Source organism: Chenopodium album, chromosome 16 (assembly GCF_948465745.1).
Source record: "Chenopodium album chromosome 16, dcCheAlbu1.1, whole genome shotgun sequence".
NCBI lineage: Eukaryota > Viridiplantae > Streptophyta > Magnoliopsida > Caryophyllales > Amaranthaceae > Chenopodium > Chenopodium album.
In genome coordinates, this window is record NC_137849.1 from 45,460,470 (window position 1) to 45,476,393 (window position 15,924).

The 15,924-nt window shown below is 36.6% G+C and overlaps 3 protein-coding genes and 1 pseudogene across 5 annotated transcripts; 2 read left to right on the forward strand and 2 right to left on the reverse strand.

Annotated features, from left to right (window-relative positions):
* The first annotated feature begins 1,102 nt into the window (after positions 1–1,102).
* On the forward strand, positions 1,103–2,902 carry LOC145584410 (pentatricopeptide repeat-containing protein At2g44880 pseudogene; annotated as a pseudogene).
* A 729-nt stretch (positions 2,903–3,631) lies between these two features.
* On the forward strand, positions 3,632–4,834 carry LOC145585563 (uncharacterized). 2 transcript variants are annotated; one of them, XM_081642265.1, is made up of 4 exons: positions 3,632–3,781; positions 3,932–4,046; positions 4,177–4,237; positions 4,334–4,834. In XM_081642265.1, the coding sequence occupies exons 1-4, from the start codon at positions 3,748–3,750 to the stop codon at positions 4,658–4,660; spliced, it is 537 nt and encodes a 178-aa protein (XP_081498391.1). In that variant the 5' UTR covers positions 3,632–3,747; the 3' UTR covers positions 4,661–4,834. The 2 variants fall into 2 exon arrangements, with proteins under 2 accessions (XP_081498391.1, XP_081498392.1); XM_081642266.1 differs by having other exon boundaries at positions 4,337–4,826.
* A 502-nt stretch (positions 4,835–5,336) lies between these two features.
* On the reverse strand, positions 5,337–11,857 carry LOC145586684 (uncharacterized). 2 transcript variants are annotated; one of them, XM_081643576.1, is made up of 6 exons: positions 11,677–11,857; positions 10,635–11,385; positions 8,714–9,024; positions 8,493–8,549; positions 7,435–7,835; positions 5,337–5,837 (listed from the first exon to the last, which is right to left on the reverse strand). In XM_081643576.1, exons 2-6 carry the CDS (start codon positions 11,135–11,137, stop codon positions 5,556–5,558), a joined length of 1,554 nt encoding a protein of 517 aa, XP_081499702.1. In that variant the 5' UTR covers positions 11,138–11,385; positions 11,677–11,857; the 3' UTR covers positions 5,337–5,555. The 2 variants fall into 2 exon arrangements, with proteins under 2 accessions (XP_081499702.1, XP_081499703.1); XM_081643577.1 differs by having other exon boundaries at positions 5,337–5,804; positions 11,677–11,856.
* A 2,010-nt stretch (positions 11,858–13,867) lies between these two features.
* On the reverse strand, positions 13,868–14,731 carry LOC145584411 (uncharacterized). Its single transcript, XM_081641256.1, has one exon. The coding sequence runs from the start codon at positions 14,729–14,731 to the stop codon at positions 13,868–13,870; it is 864 nt and encodes a 287-aa protein (XP_081497382.1).
* Positions 14,732–15,924: the final 1,193 nt, after the last annotated feature.

Consider the following 15,924-nt stretch of genomic DNA (forward strand, 5'->3'; position numbering starts at 1 on the left):
TCCCCACCTAACATTTTCATCCCCATCCCTATCCTCATTCCCGTGGCGGGTCCAATATTTATCCTCATCCCCGCCCCGACGGGTACAACTCCAAAACTATCCCCGCCCCACCCCCCCACTTGGATATCCATTCCCACCTAATCCCTACCAAAGACCCGCTTAATCCCACCCAAGACCCACCTAATCTCCGTCTCTCAAATACACAATCATACATAATTAATGCGGATTATAATAATAATAATAATAAATAAATAAAAAAAAAACATTCTTAATATTACACACATTTTTGTTTATAATGTAAGTGTAGTACAAAGTATTATAATTAATACGGAGTATTTTATTTCATGTAATTATTTTATAAAATAGTATAAAAGTACTAGTATATAATTTTGCTTTTAAAAATATACAGATGTGGGAATGGGGCGGGTATGAAGTGGGGCGGGACGCGATGGGGCGGATATAACTTAAAATTCACCCCGCCCCATCACCCATGGCGGGTATGGTTTTTATCCCCATTCTCGCCCCAACACCCGCCAAATCAAGACCCATCCCCGCCCCATTGACATCCCTAGTGTTGGTAGTAACTAACAATTAGTTGAGGTCCTTGAAGAATAATAAGATGTTATACCTTGATATAAAATTACATCAACGGACAACAATTCAGGGAGAAGATTGAATGTTTGGAGTTGTAATGTAATGCACCAATGCCCTAGTATAAAACGGAAATTGTGAAATATAAACATAATATAGAATACATTATATATTACTTTGTAGTAATTTTTCTGTATGCGAATGAGCCACAAAGGCATTACAAATTACATACTACAAAAGAATGGAAGTGGACTCAAACCTGTAACCTATCATATCGTATATAAGCCCTCAATCTTTGTCACTAAGGCAAGACCTTATTAGTCATGTTTTAATATCTTATTATTTTATGATATACTTTCAAGTAGTGAAAAATGATTGAATATAATGAAATGACCTCTTCCTTATTTTATTTTTTGAACAAACAATTTCAGAAGTATCCACTCATACACAAAGGTTCAAAACTTTCCCGCTGAAAGCAGTTAAAGAGAGTGATGAACTCAATTTCTTGGTTATGGAGTCCCAAGGAAAGAAATGTTTCTCTCTCCTCCAACAATGGCAGAATGCTCAATCACTTCTTCAAATCCATGCTTTCATTCTCCGCAATACCCTTGATTCTAATCTAAATATACTCACCAAATTCATAGCTGTCTGTTCTTCACCTTCATCAGCAAGTCCCGGCATTCGACATGCACGCCAAGTGTTCGATCAAATTCCTCAAAGAAACGATTCTTTTCTTTGTAATGTCATGATTAAATCACATATTGATAATCATCAATATACTGATTCTTTGATTCTTTTTAGAGATTTGAGGAGAACGACGCAATTTGTTCCTGATAATTATACATATTTGTTTATGACGAAATCTTGTGGGTCGAATTTGTACAGTTGGGAAGGTCAACAGCTTCATAATCATGTAATTAGAACTGGGTTTGGATTGGATTTGTTTGTTTTGACGTCTGTGGTTGATATGTATGGGAAAATGTGTGATATGGTTTCTGCAAGGAAGGTGTTTGATGAAATGTCTGTGAGAAATGTTGTGTCCTGGACTGCTATGGTATGTGGGTTTGCAAGGGTAGAGGATATTGACAATGCTTGGAAATATTTTGATGAGATGCCTGGGAAGGATGTATCGGCTTATAACGCGATAATTGGTGCATTTGTCAAGGTGGGTGACATGAATTCTGCTCAGAGTTTGTTTAATGCAATGCCGGAAAGGAATGTGATCTCGTGGACGAGTATGATTTCTGGGTTTTGTGAAAATGATGACATTGAGTGGGCTAGATTGTTCTTTGATTCTATGCCTAGGAAGACTCTTGTTTCTTGGAACGCGATGATTAGTGGTTATTGCCGGAACAAACAACCACGCGAAGCTGTGAAGTTGTTCCGTGAATTGCAGTTGAATGCAGTGCTTGAAGCTGATGAAGTTACCATCATCAGCATTCTTCCGGCAGTAGCTGAATTGGGTGCATTAGATTTCGGATGCTGGGTTCATCAATATGTGAAAAGGAAAAGGCTTGACAAATTTATCAAGATATGCACTTCACTGATAGATATGTATGCAAAATGTGGAGATATAGACAAAGCCAGACGTGTTTTTGAAGAGATTCCTGAGAAGGCGACTTCTTGTTGGAATGCTATCATAAATGGGCTTGCAGTCAATGGCAAGGGAAGGGAAGCAGTAGATGAGTTTGAGAACATGATATATAGAGGATACTCACCAAATGCAATAACAATGATTGGTGTTTTGTCGGCTTGCAGCCACAGTGGTTTGGTTGAGGAAGGAAAGAAGTGTCTCAATGCAATGGAGAGTTTCGGACTAGCCCCTACAATAGAGCACTATGGCTGTGTGATAGATCTTTTGTGTAGGATAGGCAGCTTGGATGAAGCTGAGAAACTGTTAGAATCCATGCCATATGAGGCTAACGAGGTAGTTATTAGTTCCTTCCTTTCAGGTTGTGTGAATCGAAAAGATTTGCCTAAGGCAGTGAGAATTTTGAAACGAGCAGTTAAAAATAACTCATTAAATGCTGGGAACTGTATTCTATTAAGGAACTTGTATGCCATGGAAAGAAAATGGATAGAAATGAGGGAAATAAAAGGGTATATGAGGACAGTTGGTGTAAAAAAGGAAGCTGGTTGCAGTGCTATTGAAGCTGATGGCATGGTTTGTGAGTTTTTATCAGGGAGCATAATGCACCCTCATCAGGAGAATATACTTCCAGTATTAAAGCAGCTTCAGATGCACATGAAGAAGATAGATTACGAGAACATGTTGGAATCCTGTATTGCTGAAGTAACGTTGCAAACTTGATAATGTTTGAGCAGTAAATTGTTCTGATTAGTTATTTACACACTTGATTTCTGGTGATGTCCTCTCTATGATCTAAGATTTTAAAAGAACAGATGTAGTTAGATGGCTAGACCAATTATAGTGGAGAATGAAGGTTGTGAAGTATAAGTGGAGCTGTTCATCGCTTTTACAACCAATAACCATTGCTTTATTGACAGGAAGCAGCTAAGATTGCTGAAGTGAGTTTCTCTAATGAGTTTGTCTAATTTTGATTATGCATACATGCTTGCTTTTAATCTGCATACCCATACGCTGGATACCATCTTTTGAAGTTATTATGGTTTTTGCTTACCTTTGCAAGAAAGTTGCTCTGTGGAATGGAGAAAAACCGGACATCACAACTTATTAGCTGGTATGTTATGCATTCTGAAGTTCTGCATATGCATTCAAATTTTACTGATAACTCGCATTACTATCTTCTTTTCTCTTGATGCTGTAATGCAAGTGTTCTGTCTCTTTTTTTTTTTGCGATATTGGAACAATAGTTTGCTTTGGTCTCACTTTCTGTAAAATCCTTTCCTTTGAGATAGGAATAACCTGAGGTAAGATGTCAAAAGACACTTGAAAATTCTTTCCTTGATCCTGCCTTCAAGCCAAAGGTCAGGAATCAGATAACTAGAACTAAAAGATAGGAATGGGATTCCTTGCTTAAACTAAACCCATAAGTGTAAGTGTGTAACATACCATTTTCTCTGTAAAAGTTTCCCTTTTATAGTAATCTATCCCTCCCATGTCTTCTTTATCTTTGTTTAGGGATTTCTTATTATCATCATCTCCTCAAGTTTGTACAAAAAATTAACCCAAAAATGGGTCTTGCTACTAGCTTCTTATTAGGAAAAGGTCTGCTCCTTCCCGTGCTACCCTGATTTTCATCGAAATATTCATTCAATCATTTTTTTTTCCTCAGTAAAGCATATCAATTCTATTTTGTGGTTTAATCTCTTTCCTATTCTGATTTTGTACTTGCTTTAAAACTATGATGAATGTTAGGGTCACCAACAACACAGATGGTGAACTTGATTACGGGATCACTCTACAACAGTTTTATTACCAAGGAAACCAGTGAATTTTCACAGTTCCACGCAGCATTTCTTGATATATACAAGTACGTACCAAAGCCTACCTTTTATATCAAACAAGCTTTTGAAATGTGAATTTTAAAACAGAGGAATAAATTAAATTGTTCGTTACTACTGTATAAGATAATTAACCTGTCCCTTAATGATCTCAACCAGCACTTTCAACTCGGCGTTGCCTGGTAAACATTATGATGTACCCTCTAACCAGGAGATAAAGGTAAATGAACGCTATTCTCATGATTCTCATCTCATATTGTTACTCTGTAGATAGTTTATACCTCATCATCCATGACATTAACAAAAACTTTAAAAGCAGAAATGCTACGAGGAATGGACTGCTGCTGGTGATGATGCAGAAAAGAAGAAGCAAATCTTTGTAGACTTTATAAGCAGAACGGTAAGCCTCAACAAGCCACAAAAAATGACACTAATAACAGGTTTGGTGACGCCACCAGCTGCCATGGTAGCAAAGAAAGCCGGAGAGAGAGTCCCTGCACTTAAGATCATCAAAGTAGTACCTGATGTCCTCTTTGTTCCGACAGCTACATTTTTGGCTATCATCTCAGCCCAGGTATCAAGAAATGTGTTACACAGGAGAATGGTTCGCCGAAATGAACAAAGAGGGGAACAAAACACCTAGATTGATTGCTTTTCTTGTCCACTTGTGAACTGAGCAGTAGTTCATGTATATATCTACTTTTCTAGCATTAATAAAAACATCTGTTCGTACATTTATGTATTAGGGAAATTTGATTAAAATTTGCCTTTCATATTACTTTATTCAACCAACTTTATAACAATAGATGTTTTAGTTAACACTTAACAAATTCTATTAAGATATAGCGGCTCCGTTTTTTCACTTGCAAGTTGCAACACTATAAATATGCACGGCACAATGCACATACTTTACTTTGACTAGTTTTGATGATTTCACAATTAAGGAAGAATATAGTCATGTGAGATATTGCTAGATTCGTCTCAATTCATAAAATCAAATTTTTATAGTTTTTGCTATAAAATATTAGTGATTAAAATAACCCTCTAGCATGCGTAAAATGAGAAGCGTTGCAAGTAAAAAGGGGTATAGGCCAAATACCCAAATGTAGGTTTTTACAACTATGTTAGAGCACTTAAGTAATACAACTTTAAGCTTCTATATTAATAAGATAATTACATAAATTTTTTCGTTATAATATTACCCTGTATAAGAATAAGTCAATAAACAGCAATATTTTGTCGCGGGAGAGAGACAGAGACAGAGAAAGAAGAAGAAGGGGGGGGGGGGGGGGGGGTTTACACAGTACACATCATGCCTGTAAAAAAGAATTTACTTAATTTAACAGGAAGGAGGTATTTGGTATTTGAAGAGATTCAAAAAACATGTACATTTGCCTGGATCAAGGAAACGCCATATACCGCCCGCACTTTCGATCCTTCTTCTCCAGGTCTTTCTTTCAGGTTATATCTAAAAGTAGATCACTAACCAACTACTATAATATAGAATCAAATAGCAATTGCCTATTATTTACTAATCATTAACCAGATGATTTTCGGCTCCACCTACCAATTCGAGCCTTGCGTCTCCCACGCTTTTTCTTGTTCTTGGGGGTAGTCAACTTAGACCGTACTTTTACAGCCAGTTGCTCTTGACTTGCTGTCATTTTGCTGGGAGAATTGGATTCTAGGACATGTTCAATATTTTCTGGTTTCACTTCAGTTCCTAACTTAAGTTCTGCAGTAAGTCGAGTCCCAACAACTTCAGTATAATTGGACTCTTGCTTCACCTGTTGATTAGCGACAAGAATCTTGTTATCAATCTACAGACAAACAATCATTACATAAAAGTTGATCAACACGAGAGAGGACCCTCAGTCTCACTTTATACAAATGGTCAAGTCCTACTGTCATGTCCGAGCAAATTAAAGCTGCAATTGCAATAGTTTAAGAACTTCCCAGTTCTAAATTATAATTTGCAATCTTGCAATACCATTTTCCTGATATCCATGCAACCATGAACATAACGATTCAATCAATCAATCAATCAATCAAAGCCTTAATCCCAAAAGTGGGGTCGGCTAACATGAACCAAATTTGATTATTCCGTGTAGTCATCAACATAAATCTTTCTCCTCCATCCCTTACGATCCAAAACTTCATCCTCACGTAAATCCATGCACTTCATATCCTTCCTCACTCCTTCCAACCAAGTCATCTTTGGTCTCCCTCTTCCTCGTTTAACCCCTCCATGGTCCCACTCTTCCACTCTTCGCACCGGTGCACCCTCGGGTCTCCGTCTTACATGTCCAAACCAACGCAGACGATTTTCCCTTAATTTATCTACAATGCCCGCCACACCTACTTTCTTGCGAATAACCTCATTTCTGATTCTATCTCTTAAAGTGTTTCCACACATCCACCTTAACATGCGCATTTCCGTAACCTCCATCTTTTTAATATGCTCTTTCTTAGAAGCCCAACATTCTGTACCATAGAGCAACACTGGTCTTATGGCAGTCCTGTAGAATTTTCCCTTCAACTTTAAGGGAATGCTGCGGTCGCATAGCACTCCCGTGGCCGCTCTCCATTTAAGCCACCCTGACTTAATCCTGTGGGTCACGTCTTGATCAATGTCACCATTCTTCTGGATGATCGACCCTAGGTACTTAAAACATTCACTCATGGTCAAATCCTTTCCATCCAAACTCACCACTTCATTGCTTGTCCCCCTCTGAGTGCCAAAACGACATACCAAATATTCAGTCTTACTCCGACTTAGCTTAAACCCTCTAGATTCCAACCTTTGCCTCCATTGCTCCAACTTGACATTAACCCCATCCTTAGTCTCATCCACCAAAACGATATCATCTGCGAACAGCATACACCATGGAACCTCATCTTGAATTGGTCTAGTTAATTCGTCTAGAACCGTTGCAAAAAGAAAAGGGCTTAATGCAGACCCTTGATGCAATCCGATTGTAATAGGGAAATCTTTTGTCAACCCTCCGCATGTCCTCACATTTGTTGACACATCCCGATACATATCCTTAACTAGGTCTACATACCTTCGTGGGATACCTTTCTTCAACATTGCCCACCAAAGTATCTCTCTTGGCACCTTGTCATATGCCTTCTCTAAATCAATAAAGACCATATGAAGATCTTTCTTCTTTACCCTATAAAACTCCATCATTTGTCTTATCAAATGGATTGCCTCCATAGTAGATCTCCCAGGCATAAAACCAAATTGGTTATCTGAAATGCTTGTGCATGCCCTCAACCTTTGTTCAATCACCCTTTCCCACAACTTCATAGTATGGCTCATAAGCTTAATTCCTCGATAGATTAGATTATTCGTGATATAGATTATTCGTGATATAACGATTATTCGTGATATAGATTAGAAAGATGACTAACCTTGCCACAGATCCTCCCAAATTGCTGCTGGTCAGCAGTTTCAATCATGTTAGCCGGGTTTACTTCCCTAGGGCCAGAGACTACACTTTCAGGCATGATCATCTTATTTTCCAATGTCTGCCGAGTAATAGTAGGCAGAGATCCTATCTGAAAATTTTCACCATCAACATGGGCCAAAATTGAACTAGGGCCACAATTTACCAATGCTTCACCAGGATCAAAACTTAAGATTTCAGCATTTTCCCTGACCACCTTATCAATTCTTGATCTCAGCTGGCGGACATGCATTTGAGCCACTTCAATATTCCGTAATATATTTTCAAAGGAATCACTATCCTTGAAATCAAGGAATGACCATTCACCATTAATGCCAAATTCACTAACGCCAGAAGTAGTCTTTTCTGCAGAGAACATACAAAGAATAACCAAGCCAGTTTAATTCACAAGTCATAAGAGTTTGGGAAGACCGGATGAAGTTAATGAATGTATGAGAGTAGTAATAAATAGCAAAAGATCACATTTATCTGGAAAAGAAGAGTAGCATGGCAAAGATGAATTGACAAGCAGTCCATCTTAAGAAGAAATATGAAGCATTATTTTAAAAAAAAAAAAAAAAAAAATATGGCAGAAATGGTCACTTTAATACTCCATATTTCAATCCCAACACAAAACTTCCATCCAAAGATCAAGATAAGATTATAAAAGTGCAAGAAATCATGGGCCAAAGCGAGAACGCCAAAAAGTCACAACGAGGTGCAGTTTTCTAATTTAAAAAAGCTTTGGATTTTACTTCACAGGATGCTTCATAAAGAACGAAACATCCAAAAACTTATATTTTCATCCAAATTAAACACCTTACAGAAAGGTCTATGAAGCTTCAAAGAGGGAAAGACATAATGCTTTTCATCACTGATAAATAATTAACATACAGGTCTAACACAACACTATGGATCATTCTGATTTCTGAACAAAAGATTCCACATATATCACAAATTTGTATAGAGAGCAGAACCATACTCATCTAAGCCACAATTTATTAGCACAAGTTTTATTCTCACCAGTATTGCCATGATCATCATCCAAATAAGCTGAATCACCAGAACGTCTCTTATTTACTGCAAAATAAATTTTGTATAAGAGTGAGGAGCGAAAAATGAGTTTCAGTAAGGGGTCTAAAATCCCATGTAACTCAACCTCATGATGGAAGTTACTGATGGGGTTAGAGGCCATCCTTACCTACCCTAAAAACCATATTAATATTTAAAAAATATAGCTATACCAAAATATGAGAACAAGCTATGACATGATGAGTAGGCAGCCAAGTCTGTTGTTTCTTCAACTCTTTTCCGTTTCTTCCTCTTCATAACCCTTACTGGCCGATTCTGGCAAACAGAAGGAGCTGTCTTCACTGCAAGGTCTTCAGCAGCATATTTCTCCAACTCACACTGCTTTGTTTTAGCACATTCTGCAAGCTCACGATCATACTTGGAAGCTTGGGAGCATAGTTCCCTGATCTGTAGCTCAACCCATTTACACCGCCACATCAGTGGGCGTACAAACTTTTTCCATTGAGCTGTTAATTTCTTCTTCCTGAGCATGTGAAGAACAAGAATTACACCATAACATCCTAACACATGAAGATACAATAAAAATCTAGTACATAGTGGGGACAATATATATGATCAATCTTCAACATAATAAACTTCTTAAAAAATTGTTAAACAGAAAGAAAGAAAGAAAGGAAGGAAGGGGGAAAAAATGGCAGAGGACCCTTCATATCATGAAGATTATCAAAGATAAGTAGCAGATTGGTAACAGGTCACTGAATTCAGAGCAAATTCTAGTTAAAAACACAAGTTCTTCCCAGATCTGACAAACAGTTCATATTAATCAAAATAAGCTGTGAAATTGAGAGAAAGGGACTTTTGAGCATCAGCGTACTTATTAGTGAGACAGGTGTGGATTAAGATTCAAAACCCAAAGAACCAGAGGTAACTAAGGTCTCAGAAGTCAGAGCCACTTTCTAGGATAAGTAAGATTAACTGAAAGACAATAGAGTGGCTCACCCCTTGTCTTATCCCAAGCTTGAGATGAGTTGCAAGAAGGATCAACCCAGCCCTCTCCCAAGGAGCTATGTATGGTAAATGAATATTTCCAGCACATACGCTAAAAAAATTACTCCGCAAAATCTTGCCAGAGATTCACATGATCTCAGGAATTTAAATCTCGGATGTAATTGATTTGCAATTATGGTCATAAAGCCACTTTCACAGGAAATGTAGTCTGTGACTCCGGCTGCCGGGGCCTAATAGTACAGTCTTGCCAAAGTCAAAAACTTTCAATGCGGTCATAATGTGGTGATTCGCCCGAAAATTAATACCCTGCTTCAGCCAGTTTAAATTAGTGAAAAAGAGATAAATAGCAAAATGATTTGGTCTGTAGCACAGCAACTGCCACTCCCTTGCGTTAACCCATAAGGTCCATCACATCTTTCTATGATATTGCTCATCAAAAGCGTTGGACTCGAACATGGTTTCTCAAAATTATCATGTCTAGTTTTCCTAAGGTGTCATGCTAAAATAAAAGGTCACACCCATGTCCTACATGAGAATGACACGTACAACATGGATACTGCAAGGTAGGGAAAGGGTCAGAGAAACAAGTCCTAAATAAGAAAGCCACTTAATCGTAAACTACGTAAGCCTCGTATAAAAGGGGTATCAAAGGATATAGTTCTAAGATGAAAGAGTTAGACCTTCATCACATGCTAAGTCAGAAGGACTGCAGGAAACGTGCTGGGAGATGGTGATCTGAGTAGAAACCAAAAAGGATCCAAGGAAACATCCTCTCTTTTGTTCGTGAATGATCAGATCGACTCTAGTCAATCAGATCCCAACATATGCAATGGTGAATCTCAAAATGACTATTCAGGCAGAAATATTAAATTTAAATGCACTTCAACACAAAAAAAATGTCATATTGATAATAAGTGAAAGGAAATATAGGGTTGGGGGGGGGGAACCCACTTACCATGTATATTCATGTTTACATAATTTCAAATTAAAATAATTTAATAAAATAGGCGAGATTTTTTATTTCCTCCAACTTTGCTTGTTTCACATAAAATTTCCCATCATAATCGTTCATTCATTCATACTGCAATAATCAAACAAATATCTGTCATCGCGCAAGAAATATACCTGGTTTTGAACAGATCATTAAATCCATCGAATTCCAACAATGATGAATTGTCATTTCGCAGTTCAGACTCAACTTCAACATCATTCGATGCCCCAGCAGTTCCAGTCTCAGAATCAGTACACCCAAATGAGCTCGAGTTCTCCGTCGCATCCAAAGATTCCCTCTCAGACACCACTTTCTCATCGGATTCCACATTCTCCACAATATCAACCTCCACATCCTCATCATTCCCATTAGCAGCCATACCTTGATCACAGTCAACCCTAGAAACATCCATATGATAACCACTATCCTCATAGCTACTAGCACACGTCGTAATCGGGTTCTCTTCCGGGGTTTTAGCAACAGCATCAGCATCAGCAAACCCATGATCCTCACAGTTACTAGTACAAACAACCAAATTCTCCTCAGACAACTTAACAGTACTATTATCCTTCATACTGACCGGCGAAACCTCCATCGGAGTATCCAATTTCCCACTCATATCTACTTCAGGACCCATCAACCCAACATCAAACTAAAAAGAATCCATCTTTTAATGAATACCCATCAATCAAAAACTTGCTAAAATTCTGATCAAATGACAAACTATAACAATGCAAATGCCAACTTCACTCAAACCCAAAATTAATCATGACCCAAGTGCTCAAAATAAACCATACTTCCAAACCAAGAGTAAAATTAAAATTGGGTTTTACAATTGATTACTCCAATTTCTGTATTACGCAAATGATGATACAATTCATGAACCTGAAAAGAAAACCTAATTGAATCAACAAAACAATCACCACCCAAAAATAATAAAAGCAAGAGAATTTTAGGTATATATATCAAAATTCAAAGCATAGATAAAAATCGACCAAAACCTTCAATCAACAAGGCAAAAATTAAAATTTATAAATGAAAACAACCCAGAATCATCAAAAAGGAAAAAAAAAAAAAAAAATTAAATTTTTTTAAAGGGAATTAATTAAAGTGAAAAGGGGTTTTATTTTTATTTTAATTTTTTTAAAATTAATAAAAAGAAAAAGAGAGAAATACCTGGGTGAAATTGAAAGGACAGATTAAAGGTGGGATTTTGAGTGTTTTGGTTGAAAGTGGGGAAAGGGATGAGAGAGAATTTCGAAGCTTCAAACTTGAACGACAAGAAGCCTTAATGCGATCTTTTTCCGAGTTTTATTTTTTATTTATTTTTTATTATTTTTCCTTTAGAAAATACTTCCTCCGTTCTGTTAATATTGCAACAATTACCATATTAGGAAATTTCACAAATATTGCAACAACCCTATTTTTAGAAAGTTTTTTATTTAAAAATTCCACTTTTACCCTTACTCATGTCATCTAAATACCCTTCATTATTACCCCCATTAACTCTTAATAACACTAACATCACACTAACTTTTCCCACCAGATTTATTTACCACAGTTACCGCACTTCTCTAGAATCTTCATTCTTTATTACATTTACCCATGTTCTTCCCCAAAGCTGGTGCTCATCAATCATCCCCAATTTTCTTTCAAACCCAGATCTAGGGTTCTTGTTCTTCACCAAAATTATCAAAAAAATCCTTTATTTTTTTCCACTATTTTGCTATCTTTTTTTGTTGTTGTTGCATGCATCGGTATACAAATCAATCTCGTATTTAAGCTCATCAACACTTACTGAAAAAACCAAATCTAGAGTTCTTCAACTATAATTCAATCGAGGCTTCAAATCAAGGTGTTTTTCAATATACTTACTTGATATTGATTTGAATTGTTGTGCCGTTACATGAAATAATTTTCTCCGATTCGATCTGGATTTAAAAATCTATCAATTTCTGTTAATAATGGGTTCAACACTTGAATGGTAGTTTTTGTTCTTCAACTTGTGTAGTTAATCATCTAACATGTGGTTTTATTTTAATCTTTAAAATAATCTAGAACTTGGTTTAATAAATTTTGTTTTTAGAGGCGAGATAATGTTAATTTGATTGTTTGTATAGTGACGGTTGTTGATAATAAAGTTATGGACCACTTTGCATTGAATATCTTAGCTTAATTAAATTAGTAGTGTTTGTGCTGATTTCTATTTAAATAAAAAAGAGTTGGTATTTTTCTAAAATAAAAGAAATGAAAAAGCTCGGTGATGATGGAGTATCATTTTCTCATACTTGTAAATGGAGCAAAGATGGTTTAAATTTCGGTTATAAACTAAGAAAAAGACTAGAATTTTTTTTTTTAAAAGTAAATAAATTAAAAGGCTTGATGATGATGGAGTATCTTTTTCTCTTTCTACTGTATAAAGAGCTCTTTATCTTAAGTTTATTTGTTTTAGTATGAGGTGGAACGATGGATTATCAGATGAGACCGATTTGGGGTATGTTAGAAGAATGCGGAAGGGAAAACGTCCAAAGTATCCTACTGATACTGATTCATCAGACAAAGATGATGATTGTGTTGAAAGTAGTATGCAACCAATACCATATTGGGAAATACCTTGTCCATCTGATGAAGAATGGGAGGCTGTAAAAAAAAAAGTGGAAAGGTTACCTCCAATCTTCAAGTGATGAAGGTGATGTAATTGAAAAGACTGAACCTAGAACACCTCATCCTAGATCACCTCCTCCTCAAAACTCCAATGTTGTTGCTCCATAACTCCGGAGGAGATACAGAATGCTGGTAACAGAATCCTGCGTACACGTCCTGGCACTTGTGTCTTGGAATCATTCTATAACAATACTTTTACTCTGCCGCAAGTTGCAACTCCCCCTTCAAGTCCTAGTGAATCTGATTCAGATGGAAGTTTACCCCTTCTATCATTCTTTGAGTTCGTCCCTGGTATTGTTCTATACTTTGTACTTCATATACTTATGTAATGATTAACTGTGGTATTGCGGTGTTGCTATATGTTGCTATTGGGGTATTGTGTTGCTATTGTGGTTAGTTTGATCATATAACTTGGCATGCTCTTTTCATAACACTTTGAACGTATAAATACACATATCATACATTCGTACGAAGTATTTTCTGTTATGATGTTTACAAAAGTAGGTTTTGATTATGCCTTTACAAAAAGAGTTTGCATATCACCTTAACTAAAATAGGGTAGTACATTGAAAAGCTAAGTAATTACAAAAAGAGTTTTACTAACTAAACAGATTTTTCAATATGTGCTTCCAAAAAATAAACATGTTTTCCAAATATTTTTTCCTTCAACTCCCAAAATATTGATTTTACCCCGAAGTGCTAATCAGGGCATATTGTCTTCAATGTTGCCTTGCTGAGCAGCAACATTAACCTCAATATGTCCCTCATTAAGGAACGCAGATGCTTGTCCCAATAGATCACATGGCACTTCCAATTGCACTGGCAACAATCCCAACCTTTCAAGCCTCTTCTTTCCTTTATGCAGGTTTTTGTACTTATTTCCGCCATTCACTTGTAGAACTTCAAGCATACAGTATTGCATGTGCAGCCATGTGTAGTTGAGTGATCTAGCATCAAACTCATTGTATGCATATGTAACTGCTTTAATCAAATCATCAATACTTCTAGGAAATTCCTTGTATTGTATGGATTGAATAGCTCTGAAAAATCCCAAATCTAAAATATTTAATTCAGGGCTTTGAGCTGGCTGGTTAACAAGTCTAATGTTGAAACCATCTTTTGTAGCAGCTTCTATGAACTCTTTGTCAGTTGGACTGATATGAGGACGTGCATTATCTTGTTGTATCCAAATGTCTTTGCATGCTCCTATTGGCCATTTTTCTCTGATAGCAGGAAGCATTTCATTGATCAACATTGATCTGATGACATCTTTAATGACAGATTGTATTGCCTTCGTTTCAATTGTTCCCTTTGCTCTGTTTTTTGAACTTCTCTGTGCTGCCACACCTTCAACAAAAGGAAAAATCCCTATCTTACCATCCCAAATCTCCTCCCCTTGTTGAGTAATGTGTGGTCTAGCTACACCAGATCCAAACATCACTTTTTCTATAAAATTTTTGCTTTGTGTTGCCCTGTAAGGATCGTCCTCCCAAGGAAAAAGGTAAAACCTTTGCGTCTTGGCACTCATAAAAAACCATTTTTCGTCTATGTGAACCATGTTGTACATTGCACTAGCTAAACTTTGGTAGTTCATTCACACAACCTGGTATGACACTTTGCATAATGTATTGAACTCTTGTAATCTTGTGGTGAGGTTTCAATAATGGTTTAATGCTGTTAGAATGTGCTCTAAGTAAACCAGCCCTTAACAAACTATAAACCGTAGAAAAACCCAGCCCTAATGCCTCAGCTAACGACCTTATAGTTGTTCTTTTTTCAATAGGGACAACACCTAAAACTTCAGGATCAAAACCCAACCTTTTCCTACCTCTTTGTATCTTTTTACTGCTCACATCGATTACTTGTTCTTTACTTAAATGGTTTTTCTCCCTACACCAAATTCTGTGGATTGTTGTTCTGTGTACCTTATATTCTGCTGCTAATTTTTTAATGACACCATCTTGGACAGTTTTCCTCCCATCCCAAACTCTCTTACCTTTTCGACTAAGAATCAATTTTTGAGCTATGTGTTGTCTATCTTTATCAGTCAATTCAAAGGTTTTGACTCCATTTTTTCCTGTTATTACTTCATTTTGTTCCATAACTACTACAAATGGATTTGTTTCGTGATCTACTTCAATATCAATATCATCACTATCAGATTCAGAAGAAAATGGTACCTCACAATCTAGCATCCATTCTTCAAAGGCTTCAGACTGATCCATCTGGTACAACTCCTCAAGCTCATAAAAATCATCCATAATCTTTTTAGGTGCAGTGTGTGATGTGGTTGTATTATCTGGAATTGCAGGTGAAGTGTGTGCAGTGAAGTGAAGACAACTAGATGATGATAAGTGCCTGTGTGTGTTGTGAAGTGGAAAAATGAAGAAGAAGAAATGTACTTTTGACTATTGTAGGTTGAATAAGAATTTATTGAAGTGGAGTTATGAGAGAATGTTATCTGTAAATTTTTTGGTCCCTTTTATAGTACTCCACCTTTAAATTAAAAGTTGTAAAGATATTGAAAATTTCAAATATTTGGTGGGAGTTTAAAATTTTAAGATGTGAAAATTTGGTGGGGCAAAAAGTTTAAAACTTTCCTCCAAATTTAAGCCACGGTAAAAAGTGGCAGACCCCACATGGGTCTTCTTTTTAACTTTGCTTATTACTTCTTAATCACATGTGCAACTTGCATAGATTTTTTTCTCTCTCTTCACTTTACTTCTTTCTTAAAATTTGTGCCCAAATCCCTTGTTGCAA